General features: G+C 45.5%; 2 protein-coding genes across 2 annotated transcripts; one reads left to right on the forward strand and one right to left on the reverse strand.

Moving 5' to 3' along the window:
- Nucleotides 1–1,079: 1,079 nt before the first annotated feature.
- Nucleotides 1,080–2,861, reverse strand: LOC125538696 (cytochrome c oxidase assembly protein COX19-like). Its single transcript, XM_048701971.1, has 5 exons — nucleotides 2,706–2,861; nucleotides 2,502–2,566; nucleotides 2,206–2,294; nucleotides 2,028–2,125; nucleotides 1,080–1,386 (listed from the first exon to the last, which is right to left on the reverse strand). The coding sequence occupies exons 2-5, from the start codon at nucleotides 2,509–2,511 to the stop codon at nucleotides 1,263–1,265; spliced, it is 321 nt and encodes a 106-aa protein (XP_048557928.1). The 5' UTR covers nucleotides 2,512–2,566; nucleotides 2,706–2,861; the 3' UTR covers nucleotides 1,080–1,262.
- Nucleotides 2,862–2,971: 110 nt separating this feature from the next.
- LOC125528674 (ribosomal L1 domain-containing protein 1-like) lies at nucleotides 2,972–4,782 on the forward strand. Its single transcript, XM_048693120.1, has one exon. It carries the CDS (start codon nucleotides 3,042–3,044, stop codon nucleotides 4,437–4,439), a length of 1,398 nt encoding a protein of 465 aa, XP_048549077.1. The 5' UTR covers nucleotides 2,972–3,041; the 3' UTR covers nucleotides 4,440–4,782.
- The last annotated feature ends 19,921 nt before the right edge of the window (nucleotides 4,783–24,703 follow it).

Below are 24,703 nucleotides of genomic sequence, written 5' to 3' on the forward strand. Positions count from 1 at the left end.
GCTTTATTTATAAAGTCGGGCCAAGGCCTTTTCTCTAAAAAAGTATCGTTCTGCATTACTTAGATCTGCATGTGCAAATCCTAGCTCTGGGACAGCTCTGATCTGGAGCTTATCTGGTGTGGCTTGATCTGACAATGATCGGTGCGTCTGTCAGATGAGGTAGCAAGAGCAGTACCAACATTTAGTTTCTGTACAGACAGTAGGTTAATTTCGACTGTCAGAGTGATTGTGATCTTGCTGCATGCTGCATGGAACTAATCAGCCCAGTCAGGTGCAGCAAAACGATCAACATGCTTCCTCTGTAAATAAAGTGAAGTGAATTTGTTTGTGCTACTTTGTGTTTTGGGTGTGGTGTGCTTCCTCTGTAAATGAAGCTTGTGCCTTGCTGGCAGTAAACTTGGGCTTAATCAACGTGCTCATTTTTAATCTGTCACTTACAACCTTCCGGATTAGAAAACTATGCTACTAAATGACAAGTATTGATTAATGGTTGGATCATTGAGAAGGATGTAGAGTATTGACTAATGGTTGGATCATTGAGCTGCTCCTTATGAAATCTGGTGGTATTTATACTCTAGTTCTGATAGAGTACACAAGTCCAAACCCAATAAATGGAAATATTATTTGGTACAGCTAGGAGATTTGATTTTCGCCAAGATATAAAAAAACACGACAGATATTTTCACCCCCAAAATGGAAATATCATCGAATGTGGCTGAAACAGATTTACAGGAGCAAGGAAAAGCATCGGACCGACGGGGTCAAAAAATAACTGCAGAGAGACCACGGATAACATGTTTCCTCGATACAAAATTATAAGCAGTTAGCACATCAATTCCAGTACCAGCCACCATGAAGAGGCATGGTGGCCTGCCGTATTATCGTGTCATTGTTTAGGGGTTACCATCAGTTTCTACCAGACTTTATTATGCCGCTGAAAATACATGCCATAGGAAATTTAGATATTTCTTAAAAAAAACAATCAACCATGAACGGAAGGTGCTGATTTTAGGAACGCTCTCGAGCCTGTCGGTGGTCTGGTCACCTCCGCAACTCATGATTATTAGGTTCAGCAACACTAGTAAGTAAGTTATTTTTCTTTTTTATTTAATCTTAATCCAAGGAATTACATACTCTCATGGTTACCATTTTGCCCTTAAGACGGAGGTACTCCTTAATTTCTGGAGGCAGTGCTTCCCAAAACTTGTGTTGAAGTACCGAATGATGTTAACCGTCAGATAAGGAACTTGCAAATTGAACAGCTATTTCTTCTCTTTTGAATCACTTGTTGGGCTCTCCAGTTTGCTGTTCTTCTCGGAAGGTGTAACCACAACGTCTGTGTTACTGAACCCAAGCTCCGACATATCCTGCTTTGCCATCAGGTTCCTGGATTGCAAAAGAATATCGTGATTAGAAATCCTACTAGATAGAGCAGCATCAAACCAAAAATGAAAAATGAAAAGCATCTTGCTTATGAGCCTGAACAGTGAATTTCAGATGTCAAAGTTGGCAAGAACCCTTCACAATGCAAGTCAGAACTTGAGCTTATAACATTCATAAGAAATATCGACTACTGCAAGCACTAAACATCTCCTAGAAGGCTAAAACAAGTAGACAAACCTGGATATAGCACATTACACATGTGTTGCGCCAGAGGAGGCAAATAACCAAACATGTAAGGAGTCCAGGCTTGGTTTGCTGTAGGCTAATGAAGCAATAAACTGTTTCCTCACTCAACTACTAAAAACGGTTCAGGACATGATGTTGCGGCAATAAATAAACTGTATTTCTACTGTGGCAAGATTTTCTTGCCCATGCTAGCTTGCTTGGCAAAGTTAATTTTTTGTTGAAGTACCAAACACCTGTCCTTGCCTGGTGAGGTCAATATTAAGTTTGCTTTCGAGGCAAGTGCACCCTAAATCATTACACATAAATTGGTGGATGTGCGAAATAAAAACAGGTTGAGTCAGCTACATCACTACAGTACAGTAGTTCTGAAATTAGTACAGAGGGATAAGCATGGTAACCTCTCCATCCTACATTCCAAGTATTTCTTCGAGAACATCCGGCATTTTTCAGACTGAGCTCCTGTCGATTTCAGGCAAGCAAGATAGTCCTTCTTCTCCTGTTTGAACAGGCAACTCTCATATAACACTTGCTAAACATTACACCCCTACGAGAAAAACAAGAGTGATCGCAACTTACCAGGTCGCACTCATGCAAGTGATCGAGGGGGAATACACCTTTTTCAGGAGGTACAGGCCTCGCTCCCCTGTTTCCACCAAACGCGCCGCCTGTGAGAAGTCACAAGGTTATGCAGCGGCTGGTATACGATCTATGATGTCAAGTTAGTGATGGGGTAGATGACGGGTAACACGCTGACGGAGCACAAATTTGTTGGCCACCGCCAGATATCTAAATGTAACAAGAGTGAGCATGAACCCACTACATGCATGACATGAGCATTGCATAGGAGATGAATCGGAAAGACGCGTCCTCACCCGCACTCATTTCCCAAGCACTTGAGGATCCAGATGTTGATGCCGGCGCTTGCAAAGCACCAACACTGCAGGTGACACAAGGCGGCACAAGTCAAGCAAGGTGCAGACATCATGCGCATTTCATCGAACAGGTCAGGTGCGAGCCCAATGCCATGCACAGATTCGCCCACCAAAGCTCATGACGCCAGGAGATGAGACACTCACAATGGTGGAGTCTGCGCGGTTCCCTTGAGAACTCTTCACGCCGGAGCGAGGGACGGCGCGGGCGCGGGCGGATGGATGAAGCCGGCCAGCGAAGGAGGAGAGCGAGAGGCTTCTCGATCGGAAAGGGGGCTAACAAAATGGGCTGGGCTAGCTAATGGTACGTCCGAACGACCTTTGGGCAATTGGGCTGGGCCATTCCCGCAGGATGGGCCGCGTAAGGTGCAGTCTCGTCTCACATATAATAAGGTCTCGCATCGCAGCCCGGCTCCTCCCGTCCTCCTCTCGTCTTTCTCCCGCCGCCACTCTAAACCCTAAACCGCCGCCACAGCCGCTGCCATGTCGCCGCCGCCGCAGCCGCAGCTGAAGGACAAGGCGGCGCACGAGGTGCCGCGCGCGACGGCGGCCAGCGCCGTGGCGTCCCTCACCAAGTGGATGCGGCAGCGCGCGGCCGAGGCGCCGCCGAACCTGCTCGCCGACGAGCGCGACGACCTCGTCGTGCTCCAGCTCTCGCTCCGCCGCGTCCCGCCCAAGCCCACCACCAAGCCGCACCTGCTCCCGCTCCCGCACCCCGTCGTCGCCCACTCGGCCGCCTCCGTCTGCGTCATCTCCGACGACCGCGCCGGCTCCGGCTCCCCCGCCGCCGCCGCCATCCTCGACGCCGCCAGGTCCCTCAAGCTGCCCGTCTCGGAGGTCGTCCCCTTCTCCGCCCTGCGCACCGACTACCGCCCCTACGAGTCGCGCCGCCGCTTCGCCGCCTCCTACGACCTCTTCCTCGCCGACCGCGCCCTGCTCCCCATGCTGCCCCGCCTCCTCGGCAAGTCCTTCTACTCCACCAAGAAGGCCCCCATCGCCGTCGACTTCACCCGCGCCGGCTGGCCGGAGCAGGTCCGCAAGGTCCTCAGCTCCACTTTCCTGTACCTGCGGACCGGGACCTGCTCGGGGATCAAGGTGGGCAGGCTGGACATGGAGGAGGAGGAGATTGTTGACAATGTGATGGCGGCAGTGGAGGCCGCCGTGGAGAAGGTGCCCAAGAAGTGGGAAAACGTGAGGGCTCTGCATTTGAAGGCTGTGGATTCGGTTGCCCTGCCAATTTACCAGGTTGTGCCGGAGTTGGGCATGAAGATTGAGGCTCCGGTTGCGCGTTTGGAAGCAGGAGTTGGTGCCGGAGAGGTCATCGATGCTGCAGAAGTTGGGACTGGCAGCAAGCGCAAGGACAAGAAGATGAAGGCGCTGAAAGATGCCAATGGTGGAGCTGAAGGTTTGAAGTACAAGAGGAAAAGGAACAAGAAGGATCAGACTGAAGATGCTGTGATGGAAGAAGCCCCAGAGGCGACTGAGAAGAGGAGGAAGAAGGAGTCGGTTGAGGAGCTTTCTGCTGGTGAAGACCTGAAGACCCCAAAAAAGGGCAAGGATAAGAAGCGTGCATTGGACAAGGAGGTGGAGGATGATGCCAGTCCTGCAGAAAAGAAGGGTAAGAAGAGTGAGCATGCATCGAAGGAAGCCAGCAACAAGAAAAGTAAGGACAAGCAAGCACCCAAGGAGGTGGAGGATGTTGGCAGCAAGAAGAATAAAGGGAAGAAGAAGAAGAGCCTGAAGGGTGATTCTGATGATGGTGAAATCCTTTTTGATGGGGAAAGCACTCCTGCTGCCCTTATAGCTGACAAGGAAGAGAAGAAGAGCAGGGGGAAGAAATCAAGTGGTGATAAGATGAAGAGATCCAGGGCAAGGGTCTAAGGCTGTAGTTGTTTTTCCTGAAGTTGATGCTTGTCAGTTGAATGCCAATCTCTTGAATTGAGACCAAGCTGCATGTTCCATGCATAGTTAAGCTGGTTAATATGATTACTGTCGAATCTGCTTCTGTTTTGTATTAGGAGATTGCACTTGAGATTATACTGCTGGGTGTAATACGGGGGCGAGGGGGAATTTCTGGAGGTAGTTTCTTCAGATTTTAGTAGCTGAAACCTTTGTGGTAAAAGTTATGTGGAACTGTTTTTCTTTTCATCTTTTGTAATCCATCTGGTATGCAACAATTTTGTGCGAGTCTGATACTACCATTCACGTGTTGGTCTGTCTTCAATAATGCACCCTTTTAATAGTAGCTTATTGATGATTCTGGATAGCAGGTACTCATCTTTGACAGTCATCTGGACTATTACATGATCCAACATCTGTGACAGTCAGCAGGTATAGAACCAAAGAATGATTTACCAACATTTTATTTACTTCATGTGCTTATCCAATTTGAATAACACAGAATTCATGCTTTCATATCTAATTACGGCGATCAATCACTTGTGACTTGATATATTGTGTGCTGGACTTCCATATCTCTCTGCTCGATGAAATGCCTCGCCATAGAGAGACAGAGATCCTAACTCTGCCATTCCCTTCTCTTCAGAAGCTCTTGGTCTATTTCGGTGCAGCAGGAAAGGGGTGACTCTGCTGCTGAAACGGCAGAGCTTTTTTTTCTCCCACAGAGAACGGATTCCTTTTTCATTGGTATATACTCCCTCTGTAAAGAAATAGAAGAGCGTTTAGATCCTAACTTTTAGATGCTTATATATTCATTTTCCGCGTTCTCTGAAGTCTGAACACTACTTGATGCATCAATTGGGTCAAAATGGTTCTAATGCATTTTCATCTTAATTGCTTCTTCCTTCAGTTTTAAAGCAGCCTTATAATGCAGATCATTTTAGAGGATATATAGATTACAGTGAATAAACGGTAGACCCCGTCTCTCTCTTCTTCCTTAAACTGCGTCTAGATATTCTGAATTGTTTGTAGTTTTGACTTCCACTTGTCCATGAAGGATCCCCTGGGTATTACCACCCAAAGATACTTTTTTGAGATGATGACCTACAGATATTTATGAGGCATGCATTCGTATTATGAATTGGAACAGCATCAATCAGCAAGTATTTATGGCTGATGTCTCCTAGATGGGATAATTTTCCCCAAACTATGTGTGATTCATTGCTCTAGGTGGGAACACCATGGAATCATAGTGTTATTTTTTATGCCCTACTTTCTACCACAGATACACTTGGATTTGCATATTTTGAGTCCTGCTTCTACTAATTTGACTTATGATGTCCATGGTTTTGGATGATTGGTCGCAGCTCATCTTCTATCCTATGGTTTGTGTTGTGCTCCTCTCGGTTGTAGTTACTTCTACATTATTATACTATTTGAGGCATACATGATATATTGAACATCCTGAAGATTTATTTCCATTTCTTCAGTTCTAATAATTTACGCAAAGTAACGTCTAGTAACTAGACTGATTTTTTCTTGACCGTTGTTCTCTGGAGCTCATTATTTTAGTTCCTTTCTCTTAGATTTTCTACTAATCTGGGTGCTCTGGTGCTCCAGTTTCTTACTTGCAGGTAATGATCTTGCTGCAACTTGCTGCCTGGGTTTACAGGTTGGTGATTCTTCTAGCCCTTGATCTTCTTCTGTCCACGTGTGTCGTCTGTGCTTATATCTAAGTTGGATGTGACTATTCTTTTTCCAGTGAGCTAGCTGCTGCAGTCCCGCTCGTTTCTTTAGACGACACAGATGACAGAAATGCTGCCATGGGATCAGGTCGTTACCTTTTTTCCGTCTCTGTCCGTGTGTATCCATGCAATTGTTTGTACGTCGTTTGCCCGCTTGCATGTGTATATATGCTTCTTTCTAACAATGGTCGTTTGGATGCATATGCCCATATTGCCATTTTCTGTGAAGTGTGTACTACAACCACTGGTTATTCCTTGTAATATCCAAGTGGTATAAGAGATTTTGGTAGTGCGCCATTAGCATATTCTTTGTTACTGAATCACTTCAGAGTTTAGACCAAATAGTGTTGATAAAATGTTACTTTCTTCATATGCAGTGAATTACCGTTTGGATCTCACTGAACCCCTAACCTCTCGGTCGCCTGTGGTTTCGTTCTGTCTGCGGCGATGGATTGCTTCCTCTGCCCCGTTCGTGTGTTGAGGTTTGTTCTTCTTACATCATCTTCCTTCCTTTGCCTCGTCACAAGCACAGGCCGCACAGGCCACAGAGCCTAAACTCTATTGGTATGCAATTGGAAAATCAGCTGGAGGGGAGCTTCAAAGTTCTTTGCATTTGACTGTCTACTCCCTGTATTCTCAGACCTGTGTGACTGAACCTAATAATCCACTATATCTTACTGTTCTAATTTCTTAAGTTCTGTATTGAGCCTCTGGCTTCAGACTTGGATCACCGGATTGTTCACTTCTTTTTGTGCTACAAAACTACAGCACTACTTGATCATTGCAGTCTCCTGTTCTGTCTTATGTGTATATCAATATCTCTACCACTATAATGCATCAGTTTTGAATTTGGATTTACCACCCCACCAATTTTTTACTCTGCTTGGGTACTGATTACCTGAAGTAATAGCTAAGATATAGTGTAGAGAGTAAACTTGCCGGGTGATACATGAGAGCATTTCTATAACGGTTGGTTCGATCAAGCTTTTTACCGATTTATACTGAATTAAACTTCTTGATGTGGCGATAGGGTGTCCAGTCTCCAGTGTACATGATTGTCGATCAAATTTGTATATGAACTTCTTCCAGTTTGTTGGTTAGTACAGGAAATGCATGAGTTGTCAATCAGAAAGAACTTCGGTTCTTCAAGCAAGAACTACATTGTGATGATGAAACATGGTCAGTCCGCACCATCGCGTCTGCAAGATCACCTTCCAGTTTACATACACCATTGTAAGTACATCGCAGCTGACCAACCAGTAAGTAAATCCTACTGTAGATTGTTGTTAAGAGCTCCATTCTACGTATGAGTTATGAAAGAGCAGTTGCTGTAGTTCTGTTTTACTGGTCCAATGGATTTGCCCTGCCTTACTCAGCTCCAATGGATTTTTGGCCCTGCCTTACTGTCATTTATTCAGGAATTTTTACTGGTTTGCTGATGTACAAAGGGCTGATCCAGCTCTTGTCATTTGATCAGAATATGCGTACACCATGATGGTTGGTGAGAAATCTGACACACAGTTATGGCGTTGTGCTGTTGGAGCTGCTAACAGGTCGTGCACCTGTGCGACCAATATAACTGGGAGGCGATCTCGTAGCATGGGCCGAAAAATCACATGAGGGACAATTCTCTAGACCCAGGGATCCTCGACACTAATCTGGATTTGGAAGATAAAGTCGCCGTCTATCATTGAGTTGTTGAAAATTGCTCTGCTATGTAGAGTAGTTACCTGTCGCCGTGTGAGGGACTGCTGATGCGGCATGTTGTACTTGTGTTAGAGCATCTTCAACAGCCGCGCTAAGCGCCGCGCGCAAAAAACATGTTTACCGCGCGCGCTGCGGCTGGTTTTGCGCGCCCGCCTGCGCTGGCTCCAGCAGCTGCGCTATAATGCAGCGCGCGCGCCGCTCCAGCAGAGCGCAAAAATACAGCGTGCGCGACTCGCCGGGTATTTTGCATATATAATATTTTGGACAAAAATGAACATGTGAAATTTGACACAAACAAGTTGATGAATAAAAGTTCATGCCCACAAGTTCAAAATCATGCCCACAAGTTCATCCAACCAAGTTCAAATGCAAACTAAAGTTCAAGATATGAAAGACACATCAATCTTCATCTTCCTCGTCTTCGTCTTCGTCCTCATCTTCCAAAGACGACTCTTCCGCCTCCGAAGATGAATCTTCCTCCCTCTCCTCATCACGCACCGCATCACGTACCGCATCATGTGAAGCTCCGACGGTGTTGGCAAGATCTTCAACGGCATCTTCATGGGAATGTGTGTGAGAAGGCACATCGAAAGACATTGCACCCATGCCTCCCATGAGAGAAGCAAAACTCATGCCTCCCATGGCGGCCATAGCGTCGGAGGGTGCTCCAAAGCCACCCATGCCTCCCATGGCGGCCGGAGGTGCACCCATGCCTCTCATGGCGCCGAGGCCACCGCCACCCATGGCGCCGAAGCCACCGCCACCCATGGCGCCGAGGCCACCGCCACCCATTGCACGAACCAAGGCTTTTTTTTGAATCAAGACTTCTTGTTGGGCAAGATTGACATACTCTTTTTGCGCCGCATTGAGGTTAGATGTGTCCAAGAATAACAAGTGCTTCTCCCATTCCAACAACTTAGCTCCCTCCTCGTTGCTCACTTTCCTCTCCTCCAAAGCCACCTTTCTCTCCTTGGCCGCCAACCTCCTCTCCTCGGCCACGGCATCTTGGTTCCTTGCCATTTTCCTCACCTCATTGGCTTCGACCCTTGCCTTCACAATAGCTTCCATAGCATTTTGAGCTCATCATCTCCTTTTCTCTTCTTCTTTTCGGTTTTGTCTTTCTTGCACCCATCCGGTCGTTTTGGCTTCGAGTATGAAACCGAGTTGGGTGTGGGGCTTCTCTTGCCGTCATCACTTGATGCATCATCCTCCTCCTCATCATTCATCTCAATTGCTCGCTTCCGTTTGTTGCTCAAATGCAAATCCTCCAAACCATCACGCTTCTTCCATTTCTCATCATCCTTTAACACTTCATAGCAATGAGGCAAGGTAAAGACCCTGCCTTTCTTGATCTTCCCCTTCTTGGTTGTCCTTATCTCTTCTTTGAACAAGTTTTGTGCAATGTTGTTCTACAAGAAAAACAAAACAAGTTAGCACTTCGGTCACCAAAAACAAGTATGATGAACATATATGAGATGCCACTTACTCGATCATCCTCATTTGTGTCACTTGGGTTAATCTTGTCAACTGCCTTTTGTACGGCCGCCCATTTTTGACAATCCGAGTTGATTTTCGACCATCGGGACCGAAGTGATCTCTCGGAGCGGTCAATTCCACTCAAGTTGTGAGCATCAAAGTGTTCTTTCATTCGCCCCCAATACGCGTCTCTACTTTGATCTCCTCCAATGGATGGATCCCTCGACACTTGCAAATAAGTATGGCATAGTAACTTGTCATCGTTGGTTGAGTAATTGCCCGCTCTTTCTTTCGGCGCCTCAACAATTCCCTCACCCTCCTCATCCACCTCAAACTCATGGTCTTCGAAATGGATGTCATTGGTTTGAGACCAATGCGAATTGTTGGACCCAACACCCATAGTGGACATGTATGCATCATCGTTGAGACTACAAAGTTTTTTGAACAATGCAAATAAGCTATCTATATGTGATGATGATGCATTGAAAAAATAAGAAGAAAAGAAAAGTTGGAAATTTTTTCACCTTGGGGGCATTTCGTCGAACACGTGGTGCGCGTCGGCGGCCGGCTCAACGAGTGAGCTCGCCGGCGCTTTGGTAGCCGCCGCGGCCGTCGAACGCCCTGCAAGCTTCTTTCCCCTCGCCTTCGTGGTGCCGGAGCCGTCCGCCGCCTTGTTTTTCTTCGCGGATATTTTGCCCTTCTTCGTCCGCGACGCATTGGGGACCTTCTTCGACGGTGCGGCGGCGGCACGGGACGGCGCCGGCGCGACGCCACCCGGCGCCGTGCTCATCCGCGGCGGCAAGAAGAGGCTGCGCGCGAGGCCGACGCTCGGCGGAGCTCCGGCGGTGGCGACGCCAGCGCTTCCCGCGCTAGGGTTTCCGGCGGCGGCGGGGGAGGGGGGGGGTCGCGGCTGTACAGCAGGGTGAGCGGGGCGCCGGTGTGCGCGTCCATAGGTGGGTGGCAGGGCGCCGGCGCCGGCGCGCGCGGGGCATAGGATGAGGAGAGGAGAGAGTGCGGCGCGAGTGCTCGAGTGTGCCGTGCGCTGTAGCTGGCGCCCGAAATACGCCGCGCGGGTAAGTGTTTTTAACCGCGCGCCCAACCCGTTATAGCGCGCGCGCCGTTTTTGCGCGCCCGCTGGAGCGACCCGCCGCGTTGCGCGCACTCTAAAACGGCCTAATTTGCGGCGCGACGCTAGTTTAGCGCGGCTGTTGGAGATGCTCTTAAGCAAGTCGAAAGATAGGGCCTGAGTGAGCTCTGCATCCTCGTCTCTGCTTCTCATCATTCTTCCAAGAAAGGATAGCTGATGATGTATATTTATATAAGTCCAGAAAGTAACCCCTGAGTAATTAAAGCCAAAGTTGCCCCTGGACGTTGGTGTTGTGCCTCTTGCATAGAATTGGGTCCATTATGTGAATATATGCTTCTGCTGGAACATACAGTAGTACTCTGAATATGCCATTTTTTCATTTACGCACAATCTAGCTTGATTGACCAATTCATTAGTGCGTAATGACCCTCTCCATCCTGCTGCTGCCTCTGCATATAACCTGCTGTTAAACTTGTGTCTTTCTGAAAGATGAGCCTCCATGGTTCCACATTTCCAGTCACTCTACTCCACCGAGCAAGCCACCCCCGTCAGGCAATCAGGGAGCTCCACATTGGCCGACGCGCTCCTCGTCAACAACGTGCTCCACTCTGTACACATCCTTTGCATCACATAACAGCGTCGATGCCGATCAGATGACGAAGCTGCCGCGGGGCTGGAGGGCAGCGGGCACCCGTTCCTCTGGGTCCTCCGGTCCGTCCACCGCCGCATGTACGGATCCTGGCGCACCCGTCCGCCTGCGGGTGTAACTCATCCTCGAGAGCCTTTGTCGCAACCTGCTGGTCATCGGGTAGTAGCTGGGGGCCAAGCCGTTCTTCTACGCGATGCTCGTGTCGTGCTGTAACCTGCAACATTTTGGTATTCTTGCCCAGTCAAGAAGCATGAAGAGAAAAAAAAACAGAGCACCATCCATTGATCGGCGAGTTATGAACAGGAGTTCAGCACTGCATCCAGCACACAATTACACCTAGTACACCGCATTCTTACAAGTTCAAGTCGCCAATGCGAGTCAAAGGCATTTGCACTAAACAATTGATCTCCCACATTTGTGGCGATATCCGTCAGAAATCACAATGTAGCAACTATTTGTTGCACTGTCTTTCTCATGGGAAAAAATAGAAAATGCCAACAAATCCTAGATATATTTCCACCGTCTTCATCACAATAGTCACTGACACATCATCGTGCTTGTTTTGATTAGGGCACCGGAGCATGTGGAGGAAGTGAATAGTAGTGAGCTTGGGGGCGCAAGTAAGGATCTGTCTAAGTTTGAGACCCTGATGCCGAATAACGCTGAGTGACACACCTCACTCTTGAATCAGTAGTAGGTTAATAATTGCTTTGCTGGAAACTCTCCTGAGACTGGTCGCATGTATCTGTCCGTATCTGATAGATTTGGTTACTTTCTCGTTGAGGCGGTGAGGATGCCACCATGATTATGAGATTATAATGAAAAATGAACTTTGTAAACAATTGTAGCAAGAATTTGTGAATAATTCATTTCGTTCAAACAACTTCTCAGCATACACACTTGAACATGAAGAAATTCATTTGTGATTGTCCCACAAGTATTTGTTCCTTGTACGATCTTCATATGGCTGACCTTACTGGCCCGTCGACAAGGAGGGCCAAAGTGGCCGACCGCACGGGGCCCCCAAAAACCAGGGGCCCCCGATCGAAGAGAAAGTCAGAGTTACTGCGCTTCAGTTTTGTCCCGGACGCCTCCAAGTATCGATGGTTCGACGATGTTCTGCATAATTTGCGCACCGAGCCCTAGGGCGTCGACCCTCCCCAGCCCCGCCCCCAGTCCCACCCACGCGCGCGCCGCCTCTCTCGCATCTTCTCCCATGCTCCGGTGCAACGAATCGATGACTGCTGGTCTGCTGCAGACCGCTGGCCGCTCTCCTCTACACCAGCCCCACCCGCTAGCTGCTCTGCGCTGGCGCCACCGCACCGTTTCCCGGCAGTGCTCCCCGGCCGCCCCAGCCATCGTGCTTTCTACCTACGGGCGTTGGCCATGCCAACGCTACGTCCAGGACTTGCCAGCACCTACAAAGCCGAGAAATAACCACAATGCTCGTTGCCTTGGCCACTAATCTTGGGTAATTTATTGGTCCGAGACAAGATTTGAACTTGGATGCTGTATAAGTTGATTTCTAAATTGATGCCTTTGAAATTGAATTTATATTGAATTTGAAAATCACCGTGTATATGTATGTATTAGACTCAAATTGATGAATTCATCTTACAGAAAAATAAGATGAAGATGGTGTCTACACATGTGGGGAGGCACAGATGAAGCAAGCTATTAATTTAGTATTCTTTTGTATCCATTAATATTATTTGTATCTTTTTGTCATGTTTAATCTAGTTTGTTAGATAGTTTCAGTTCTACATATATTGTGCAGCCAGTAGATTTTTGTATGCTTTCTTGTGAGGTATTTCTTATAAAGCTATGCTGTATTTTGGGGATAGTTCTTAAGTTCTATAGTTTTTTTAAATTTTAGGGCCCCATTTTGTGATTCGTTCCGGGGCCTCAAATTCCTGGAGACGGCCCAGACCTTACACACTATCGATCAGATGAAAGCTAAACTAAGCTAGCTACTGTCAGAGCAGTTCGTTTGTGTCATTGTCAGAGTTAATTAATTAATTAGCTTATCATTACAATAACATGAGCAATAAACCTATGGCCAGCATGCCCTTGCAAAAAAGGAGCCCCTTGCTCCTTGGATCCATCCCCACTGCATACACGTGTGAACCACTACCATGTTAGAATTCTTAATAGGCAGAGTTTCTGATATTTCTATCTAGGCAGGAGATACTTGGAGGATTTTATCCATTCAACCATAAAGGTGATATAAAATTTGCGGGAAGACAAGCCGAAGAACGAGCTCAATTATTCCAAGCATGAGGGTATTGGCCACTCAACTATGAAGCTAATAGACAATATGCAGACAAGCAAGCTGAAAAACAAACTCAATCAGTCCAACCCCCATTCTCATCACCTGTAGTGACATATCAAAGGAAAGAGTGCTTAGTTTATTAATACAAGTTCAATTTAGGTGAGAATCAGTTTATTGCATCTTGCCCCGTGTATTATGAGGACAGTGACTGATGAATTTCATCCGAGAGCGGGAGGGAATGAATTTGATGTTGATATGAGTTGATGTCCTTGTCCCTTTATTCAAGTATAGGTTAACTTTAGCTCTTGTATGTTCTTAATTTATTAATTCAAGTCTTGCTAGTTGATTTGGGAATGCTAGTAATAGATAGTAGTACATTTGGAAAATGTCAAGTAGTAGCGCAAACATTGGTTTGTCAGAGTTCACTGCCTAGCTCGAGCAACATCATCCATGGCTGGCTGGGATTTTCTTGGGGAGTTTTATTTAGATAAAAGGCAGGCGCTTTGCCAGACTTCATATAGATAGGGGAAAATAAGAAGTGTCAAACGATATTTACAAGACAAAAAAGCCCTAGAATTTACATTTCATTTGCCATAGCTAAACCCAACTGGACAAGGCCCTCCTTGACGAGGTAAGCAACATCTAACACCTACAGAGAAGCATTATGGAAAATCTTCGGATTCCTCTCCTTCCATACATGCCACAACACATAAATGAGCACCTTGCCAAAATGCTTCCGCCTCGACGAGTCCAAAGCCTCAACATTTCTGTTCCACCCAGTCCTCGAGTGTGGAAAAAACCGGGGCCGAGCTTGGCAAGATCGTGGACCAGCCAGCAATGGTACCCCAAACGCTTCGGACAAAAAGGTATCCCCGAGAGAGATGCTCGTTTGTTTCAAATTCAGTGTTACATAGACTGCCAACCTCCTCGTGAGGCCAACCACGGACAGCCAGACGATCTGTGGTTAGCGCTTTCCGGTAAAGGAGGAGCCAAACAAACAACTTGCACTCTGGCTCAACTTTGGCCTCCCAAATCTTGTGTGCCTCAAAGGAGTCGACTTACCTTCAAATTGCAACCTATAGGCTGAAGCCGCAGAGTAGATACCATACATAGAAGCCGTCCAAGTGATGGCATCGGAGTAGCCGGGTCAAGATGCACATCTTGAAGAGAAATCCATAGGCCAAGAAACTCACAAATTTGAATAGTCGGAGAGAAAATTCCAAAGGTCCGTATCCAACGATTATTGCGAAGAGCTTGAAAAACAGTGAGACGTTTGCGCCGAGCAATAGCAAACAGGGAAGGAGCGATCTCTTAGAGGTGCAACCATGCAACTAATGATCAAACCCGAAACTTATCTTCATCCCATAGCCCACCTCAATCTTGGTTGCCACACGAAAAAGGTCCATGTCAATGGCATCACAAGGAAGCTCAGAACCATGCCAAGGCCGGTCCGGGGCAGTCCACCGTAACCATGGCCAGCCGAGATGAAGGCCCCTCCCAAAACGCTCGGAATCAAGGATGCCAAGGCCACCCAAATCCTTTGGCCGGCACACCACATACCAATTAACAAGGGAACGACCCCCAGTAGCATCACCATCCCCATCTGCCGTCCAAACTCGAAAGGAATGATCTTTGCAAAGAGAGGCTTGTTGGGACATGGGAGGTGCTATTATGTGTTGTCGGTTCTATTGCTTTGGTGCGACTGGTTTACTCTGCTTTGATGGCTGGGACATGGGAGTATTTGTTTTGATGGAGCCATGGAGTTATAATTGCATAAAGGTACGTACACCGTCTTTTGGGTCCAACCAGCACACATTGCACTGATCCCTATTTAATCACGTTTTGACAGGAAACCTAATCATTAGGGCCCATTGGTCGGGGCTGATGTGGCAAAAAAACACGTCTACAAGAAACACATGAGACATGAGATCGTATCCTTGCACGCACCCACAGCACCGATACGATCTCATGGCATCATCAGCGCCTGAACTCCACATGAGTTCAGGCAGTACCTCACCGCCTGAACTCCACCTGCGCCGCACAAACGTATTCATGGCATCATCGGCCAGCACCCGTAGTACCAACACAACCAATGCATCACAGTTGACCCGCGTCTGTGGCCTCGCCTGCGTTGTCCCAACCACCGCTTCTGCCTGTTGCTCCATGCGTGCGTGTGTTGGATGGCCGGAGCTCGTGCACGGCGGGAGCCTGGAGCAGATGTGGCGGTGTTAAATTGTGATCCAAATTCTAGTACCGTATTGGACTAGACGTAGTACATACGGTGTGGGCCTTTTGCGTTGGTACCGACGCGTACGAATACAACTCGTTTACTTGTCCTACAAGGACTCATATGTGTTGCCCCTCATATATACCCCATGTAGTCGCACCTCAGACGGCCTGTCGTCTCGTGCTTGTAATACTCCTCCTCATAGTGATTGCGCCTTCGTGCGTCCGTGGTTTTCTCCCGCAAGGGTTTCCACGTAAAAATCTGTGTGCTCTCGTGTCTCTTTTATCTCGTTATTATCTAACAAGTGATATCAGAGCTGAGGTTACAGATACGAGATTTGAGATCGAGAGATTAGGGTTTCGTCCGCGTGCACCGCCGCACGCCGGCCAGGCGATCCGTCCGGATCGATTTCTGCTACACCGCCCTAGCAGGAAGCCGAGTTCGACAAGATTTCAGCTGAGCCGATCGAAATCCGCTGCCGTCAGGCACACGCAGCGTCGCTGGTGCGTGAGCTGCCGCTGCTACTACATCAATCGAGCCGTCCCTGGCCGTTCCGCCGAGTTACAGGTGTTGGTCGCTTCAAGTCCCGAGGTAAACAACTATCAGCCGCCACTAACTCCACTTGAAGATCGAAGCAATCGCCCGTGTCCAGATCAAGTTGAGATTGATCGGTGCAAGCTTCAAGTCCCGAGGCTCCAAAGCAAATCAGCAAGTCGCCGAGTTCGGCTGCCTCTCCACGTACGGCTTCAAGTTCCGAGGAGATTACGCGTTGCTGCTGCTACTACTCACGCGTTTTTAATTAATCGCTAGTGCTCCTAGTACTTCCCACGATCGAAGCCAATTTTCATCTACAGAGTATGAGTTGGGTTCTCTTCACGTGAAGACAAGAGCCTGCTAGTTCGGGCTCCTGTGTTTCCAACTCCAGTCGCTACATCTACGCCAGAAAGCTACCAGGTGCTATTCTTCTGGTTCTTTGTCCCGCGAATTAATTCTATCTAAAATTTTTTACTTCCGACTTGTACTACTTTGTGCACAGTTTATCAACTCATGGCATCCATGAAGTATGATTTTCCGCTGTTGGACCGTGACACAAGGTTTACCCTATGACAAGTCAAGATGCGGGCGTTGTTGGCACAGGCCGACTATAATGTAGCACTGGATAGTTTTGGGAAAAACCGAATTGAGGACTGGACTGCTGAGGAGAAAAGAATTAATTGTAAGGTTTTGTCACAAATTCAACTCCATTTGCATAATAATATTTTGCAGGAGGTTTTGAGCGAAAAAACTGCCGCTGCTCTATGGTTAAAGCTGGAAGGGATTTGCATGACTAAATATCTCACCAGCAAGATGCATCTGAAGCAAAAATTATTCCTGCACAGGTTACCCGAGGGAGGTAATGTTTTGAATCATATTTCAGAATTTAAGGAGATTATATCTGATCTAGCTGCAATGGAGGTTAAGTATGAAGAGGAAGATACTGCTCTAATGTTACTTTGTTCACTGCCAAGTTCTTATACCAATTTTCGAGACACCATATTATACAGTCGTGATACTCTCACACTTAATGAAGTTTATGAAGCTTTGAACTCTAAGGAGAAGATGAAATTAATGGTGCCTCATGATGGTTCAAGTTCATCCCAAGCCGAGGGATTATCTGTTCGTGGCAGGACAAAGGAGAAGAATTCACATAATGGAAACAGAGGCAAAAGTAAGAACGGCTACAGGGGCCGGTCGCAATCTAGAGACAAGAAGTATTGCAGGTATTGCAAGAGAGACAGTCATGACATCTCTGAGTGTTTCAAGTTGCAGAACAAGGAAAGAGGAAAGGTAACAAACAAGGTGAAAATTCTGCTAACGTTGCTCGTGATGATAGTTCCGATGATGCTCTTGTCGTTATTGCTGGATGTGCTGAGACCAATGATGAGTGGGTACTTGACACTGCATGCACTTTTCATATGTGTCCACATAGAGATTGGTTTAATACTTTTGATTCCACAACTTCTGCTGGTTCTGTTTTGGGTTTTGATAATTCACCATGCAAGATTGAAGGCATAGGTTCTATTCGAATCAAGATGTTTGATGGCATAATCAGAACTTTGACAGATGTTCGGTATATTCCGAAGATGAAGAGAAATCTTATTTCTATGAGTGCCCTTGATGCAAAGGGGTACAAGTATTCAGGTGGAGATAGTGTTTTGAAGGTCACCAAAGGCTCCCTTGTTGTGATGAAAGGTGACTTAAGTTCGACCAATGGTCTTTATTACCTTCGAGGTTCTACCGTTTCAGGTAACGCTACTCCGGTTGTTTCAAAGAATTCTGATTGTGATGCTGCTAACCTTTGGCATATGCGTCTTGGACATATGAGTGAACTTGGTTTAGCAGAGTTAAAAAAGAGAGGTCTTCTTGATGGATATGAACCTGGTAAACTGAAATTTTGTAAGCATTGTATCTTCGGCAAACACAAGAGGGTGAAGTTCAATACTTCGACCCATACAACTGAAGGTATTCTTGATTATGTGCATTCTGATTTATGGAGACCATCTCGCAGAAAGTCACTAGGTGGTGCTAGTTACATGTTGACTATTATTGATGATTATTCGAGAAAAGTTTGGCCTTATTTCTTGAAGCATAAATATGAAGCATTCTTAGTTTTTAGGGAGTGGAAGATTATGATTGAGAGACAAACTGAAAAGAAGGTAAAAATACTTCGCACTGATAATGGTATGGAATTCTGTTCTAAGCAATTTAAGAATTATTGCAAGTCTGAAGGCATTGTCAGACACTACACCGTTCCTTATACTCCTCAACAAAACGGTGTTGCTGAGCGCATGAACAGGACCATTATTTCCAGAGCCCGTTGCATGTTGTCCAATGCAGGTTTGCATAGGCGTTTTTGGGCTGAGGCCGCTTCCACTGCTTGTTATCTCATTAATTGTTCACCATCTATTGCTCTTAATAAGAAAACTCCAATTGAGGTATGGTCTGGTTCACCTGCTGATTATTCACAGTTGAGAGTTTTTGGTTGCACTGCTTATGCTCATGTTGATAATGGAAAATTGGAGCCTAGGGCTGTTAAGTGCATCTTTCTTGGTTATAAGTCTGGTGTTAAAGGTTTTAAATTATGGAATCCTGAAACCCAGAAGGTTGTTATTAGCAGAAATGTTATCTTTAATGAATCTTCTATGTTACATGATGTTTCATCTACTAATGTTCCTGTTGAGAGTGAACAACAGCCTCCTATTCAGCAGCCTACTGTTCAGGTGGAGCATGTTATTGATTCAGGTGATACATCTGGTAATGAAATTGTTGATGCACATGATGAACCCGTCGTTGATGATGATAATGTCACTCCCACTCCAAATCAGCCTATTGTTCCACCCAGTTGGAATCTCGCACGTGACAGAGTCAGGCGGGGTATTAATAAACCGGACAGGTTAATTGAAGAGTGCAATATTGTTTCTTTTGCTTTATCTGTTGCAGAAGAAATTGAAGGTAATGCCGAACCTTCTTCATATTCCAAGGCTATTATTTCTGGTGATAGTAATAAGTGGATGACCGCTATGCATGATGAGATGGAATCACTTGAAAAGAATGGCACTTGGGTTTTAGTAAAATTACCTAGAGAGAAGAAACCTATTCGTTGCAAGTGGGTTTTCAAAAAGAAAGAAGGTGTTTCTCCAAATGATGAGACAAGATATAAAGCAAGGTTAGTTGCTAAAGGTTACAGTCAGATTTCAGGTATTGACTATAACGAAGTCTTTTCTCCTGTTGTGAAGCATAGCTCTATTCACACTTTACTTAGTATTGTTGCCATGCATGATCTTGAGCTTGAACAATTGGATGTTAAAACTGCATTTTTACATGGAGAATTAGAAGAGGATATTTATATGGAACAACCTGAAGGTTTTGTTATTCCTGGAAAAGAAAAGCTTGTCTGTAAGTTAAAGAAATCTTTTTATGGATTGAAGCAATCCCCGAGACAGTGGTACAAGAGATTTGACACCTTTATGCTCTCTTAAGGTTTCAAAAGGTCTAATTATGATAGTTGTGTTTACTTGAAAACTGTCAAAGGTTCAACTATTTATTTGCTCCTTTATGTTGATGATATGCTAATTGCTGCAAAGAGTATGTCAGATATTGATGAACTAAAGAAGCAATTGAGTAATGAATTTGAGATGAAAGATTTGGGTGCAGCAAAGAAAATACTTGGCATGGAAATATCCAGAGATAGACCGTCTGGAAAAGTGTATCTAAGTCAGAAGGGATATATTGATAAAGTTCTTCGTCGTTTTAATATGCATAATGCCAAGCCAGTAAGTACTCCGTTAGCTGCACACTTCAAATTATCATCAGCTTTATGTCCTAAGTCAGATGCAGATATTGAGTACATGTCTAGAGTTCCCTATTCGAGTGCAGTTGGTTCACTTATGTATGCCATGGTTTGTTCTCGTCCGGATTTATTTTATGCATTGAGTGTTGTCAGTAGATACATGGCTAATCCTGGAAAAGAGCATTGGAAAACAGTTCAGTGGATTTTCAGATACCTGCGTGGTACTTCTAATGCTTATTTACAGTTTGGGAAAACTAGAGATGATCACTTGTTGGTTTTGTTGATTCTGATTTTGCTGGTGATTTGGATAAGAGAAGATCACTCACAGGTTATGTTTTCAGCATTGGTGGTTGTGCTGTGAGTTGGAGAGCAACTTTGCAGTCTATTGTGGCTTGTTCCACTGCTGATGCCGAGTATATGGCTATTTCTGAGGCATGCAAAGAAGCTATCTGGTTGAGAGGTTTGTATTCTGAGCTTTGTGGAGATTCATCTTGCCCTGCCATATTTAGTGACAGTCAAAGTGCTATATATATTACAAAGCATCCAATGTATTATGAGAGGACAAAGCACATTGATGTCAGATTTCATTATATTCGAGACGTTGTTGCTGAAGGCGATTTGAAGGTATGCAAGATAAGTACTCATGATAATCCAGCTGATATGATGACAAAGCCAGTTCCGACCAATAAGTTTGAGCTTTGCTCATGCTTAGTTGGTATTTCTCACTAGTCCTATGGACTTTGACGCACAAGGTGTTTAAGCTGATTTGGATGGAGTTATTCACTTTCTTCGACTAATGGAGGGAATTTGGCTCAAGGTGGAGATTGTTAAATTGTGATCCAAATTCTAGTACCGTATTAGACTAGACATAGTACATACGGTGTGGGCCTTTTGCGTTGGTACCGACGCGTATGAGTACAACTCGTTTACTTGTCCTATAAGGACTCCTATGTGTTGCCCCTCATATATACCCCATGTAGTCGCACCTCAGACGGCCTGTCGTCTCGTGCTTGTAATACTCCTCCTCATAGTGATTGCGCCTTCATGCGTCCGTGGTTTTCTCCCGCGAAGGTTTCCATATAAAAATCTGTATGCTCTCGTGTCTCTTTTATCTCGTTATTATCTAACAGGCGGCATGGCTTAGCATCGGTGCACGCGGTACGACTCGATGGAGCTGCAAAGGCTCTCGCGCTTTGCATCTTCGTTGGTTGGCGCATGCAGGGTGCTCGCCAAAATTCCCGAGGCCTTGCAGAGCTTGGGGAGGCGAACACCAAGGCGACCATCGTGGTAGATGAGGAACCGACCGACGACTATTTGTTGGCGTCCGCACAAGCTGTTTGTGGCGGCGGCGGCACGACGGCCCGCGTCTCCGCCAGCACGCACGTCTCGGCTATGTCCCCGCGCTGGCCCACTCTAACCCGTCATCAACGGTCTGCTCCATCGCTGCTACTCGGTGCTCCGAATCAACGTTGGGTTGCGCTGGTCGACGGGAAATGGGGCTAGCGGCGACACTGGTCGGCTGGGCGACGTTGGTAGGCACGAAAAACAGGGGCAGCAGCGGCACTGATTGGCCGGCAAGGTTGGGCGGCGGCAGCGCTGGCATGCCTCAGTTGGAAGAAAATAAAAGGAAGTGTGAGAGCGATGAGTCAACTATATGTCTACGCGTTTTTTTGCCACATCATCCCTGGCCAATGGGGCCCATCTGTCAGGTTTATCTGTCAAAATGTGATCAAATGAGGATCAGTCCAATATGTGATGGTTGGACCAAAATCGGTACTGATTTGCATAAAAATTCAAAACCAGTACTAATTCGTTAACTAGCCACAGTTAGGGCTGCAAACGAGTCGAGCTCGAGCGAGTTGGAGTTGGCTCAGCTCAACTCATATGAAAATTCGAGCGAGCTCAAATTAAGTGAAGCTTATGATCGAGCTGTAGAACATAATGGTTGGATCGAAACCGGTACTGATTTGCATAAAAATTCAAAGCTAGTACTAATTCAGTAACTAGCCACAGTTGTGGTACCTTTATGCAATTAACTCACAAATATCAATGTCCACGCCATTCCCACCCTCGTGATTAAACCCAGTTTAAGGACTTTAATTTCTATTGCATATGGTACCGTGCTCAAGCCTGGCTTCATCATTTAGCACGTCCAAGGTTGCCTTGATGACTCGAGCACACAAGGAAAGGGATTTTTAAGATGGTGTGGCACCCGTTTAGCGCCATTAGCCAGGTTAAACACATTCATGACACAAGTGTTGTTCATAACTTTTTAGGTTTAATAACATTAATAATATTAGTAACCTCATGTGGCTTAAACAAGACTGTTGTCATGAATGCAAATGAGATGCACATATAGGTGATCTCTTTCTGATCATTTTGATATCTTATTTTTCCGAGTTATATGAATTTGTTATGAAGTTTTAAAAGTGACGTTCAAACGGCCAAAGGGCAAAAGCATAAGAGAAGCAAACACGCTTGGGAAAAAACAAACGGGTGGGATCCAACCGTGAACACAAAACTAATTACCCCTTTCGGAAATGTTCCGAGGGGTTTCGAGAATGTCCAGGTGAATCCGGGAGTGTCTCGTAAGGTCCTAAAAGATATTTGGGAGACTATTGAAGTTTCCATAATGTTCCAAAGTGGGATGCACCCTTAGCTAGCCTAAGGGGAAGCAACCACATGGGCTATAGGGCCCATAAGTGGTAATGCACCCCCAAGCTTTGGGGGCCAAGCCAAGAAGATGCTTCATATGAGAGGCGATCCTGGGAGGACCCTCCTCCCCTTGGTATGCCAACCCTAGGAGGGGGCAACCCCTCTCCAAGCCGCGCTCCCCAACCATATAATAGATGGTAGGTGCGCCCCCTCCAAACACACACGTCCAAAAGAGACGCCCCCTACGCAAGCTCTCTCTCTCTCTCTCTCTCTCTCTCTTGGTTCGATCGATACATTGCTAGGCTGTTGTTCCTCTACTTCTTTGGTGTCTCTTTAAAGTGCAGCCAAATCATTGATACGGGACGGGTGGATACCATAGAGCGGTCGTGCTTTTGACTCTCAGTCAGGAAAATTCTCGCGCCTGGGAGGTAATACGTAGATGCAGTAATCTGTAAATCTTCATCAACATAAACACCATCTTCGCTGCATTGTGTTGGTGAGGTTGATCTATCCATGCTTCTTCATAGTGTTCCCATGCATGTCCGTATGTATAGTAAATTTTATTTTGTATTACGTTCCCCAACACGTTGCTCCCATATGTCCTTGTTGCCAAAGGCTTGCATTGTAGAGTAAAATAGGTTTTTAGTGGTAAAATAACTACAGCAAGTTAGTAATGTAATTGCTTCTAAAGGAAAAGAGAGTGCTTATCACATGTTTTCTAACCATAAGAGCAAAGATATGCTTTGAGTGGCTTGTTGGATCCCTTGACATCGTGGCCAAGTTCCTTGCAATTTTCACACCGTAATGTTATTTCTTTTCTCTTGCATACGTAGTACCACTCTCCTTAGGCCCTTTTGTTCCAATTTACTTTGACATTTATGGCTGAGCAATGTACCCTGGTGGTTCGATATCTGGTCTGGATGGCTTAACCCACTTAGGTTCATGTGGAAAAGGGTATATCATGTGTTCATATGCTTTCCAGTAAGTTTCGAACTTGAAGAAATCATCAACATAATCTCATGCCATTCCTTGGCCCTAAATATAGCCACACAAGCATATTCACAAGGAACACCACATAACTCTTGTTAAGCAGGTTTACTTCATACGTCTTTTCAGTGTAGTTTACTTGCCAAATCCCAACACCAAATTGTTGAGTTGTGCAGTACATTACTTTACTCTTAGTACAATTTATACTACAATGTTCTATGAATATACAAATCTAATAATACACCAGAATTCACTATTAAGATATTAGTTGGACATTGGACATTATTGTTTAGAAACCTCTATTATGATATTTAATGGAACTAAAATATACATGAACATAATCACATACAAAAAATGTATGTGTGCATGATATAATTTGTGTAATTGTCACAAAAATGTTTCGAAGATAATTTCAGCGACACCATTGAACTTGAAGTATACAAAGTTATCGTAGATACATCAAACAACACTGATTAATATACTAATAAAATTATGTGATTAACTATACTAAGTAAATAATAAAATGTATACTCCTTAAAATTGTTGTATCATGAAAATAAAATAAATAAATATAAATGTTTGGTATAAATAAAGTGACCGGATATAACTTGAGACATTACTGAATCAGAGATATATATTACAACTGATAACAAAATACTGGTTAAGTATACCAACTAAATGATGTGGTTAAGTAATTATATTATGATAAAAATGTATACTCCTTCAAACTAAATTATGTGGTTAAGTATACCAACTTAAATCAGGAAAAACCTGATCTGAGACAGGGAGCTGAGGCATAATGGTCACCAAGTGGGAAAAAATGGCTTTGAGTTGAGGTGACCGTGTATAACTCTGCGATGTTCTCATGACCTGTCCATGTTTGACCATTTCAAGATTGATCAACCGAGCTGCCGTGGCAATGAGGCACCCCCTTGGACCTCCCTCTCCCACACCGCCGACCTCGCGAAACCTCTCCCAATCACCGTGTCCCTCTTGTAATCTCTCTTCATGTAGGTGTTGCTCCCCTCTCCTTTCTCCTAGCTAGGAGTTGGACCCTCTTCACGCCAAGTATTATACAATAAATCCGATTTCAATCCATTTTCCATGGAAG

Source organism: Triticum urartu, chromosome 1 (assembly GCF_003073215.2).
Source record: "Triticum urartu cultivar G1812 chromosome 1, Tu2.1, whole genome shotgun sequence".
Lineage (NCBI taxonomy): Eukaryota > Viridiplantae > Streptophyta > Magnoliopsida > Poales > Poaceae > Triticum > Triticum urartu.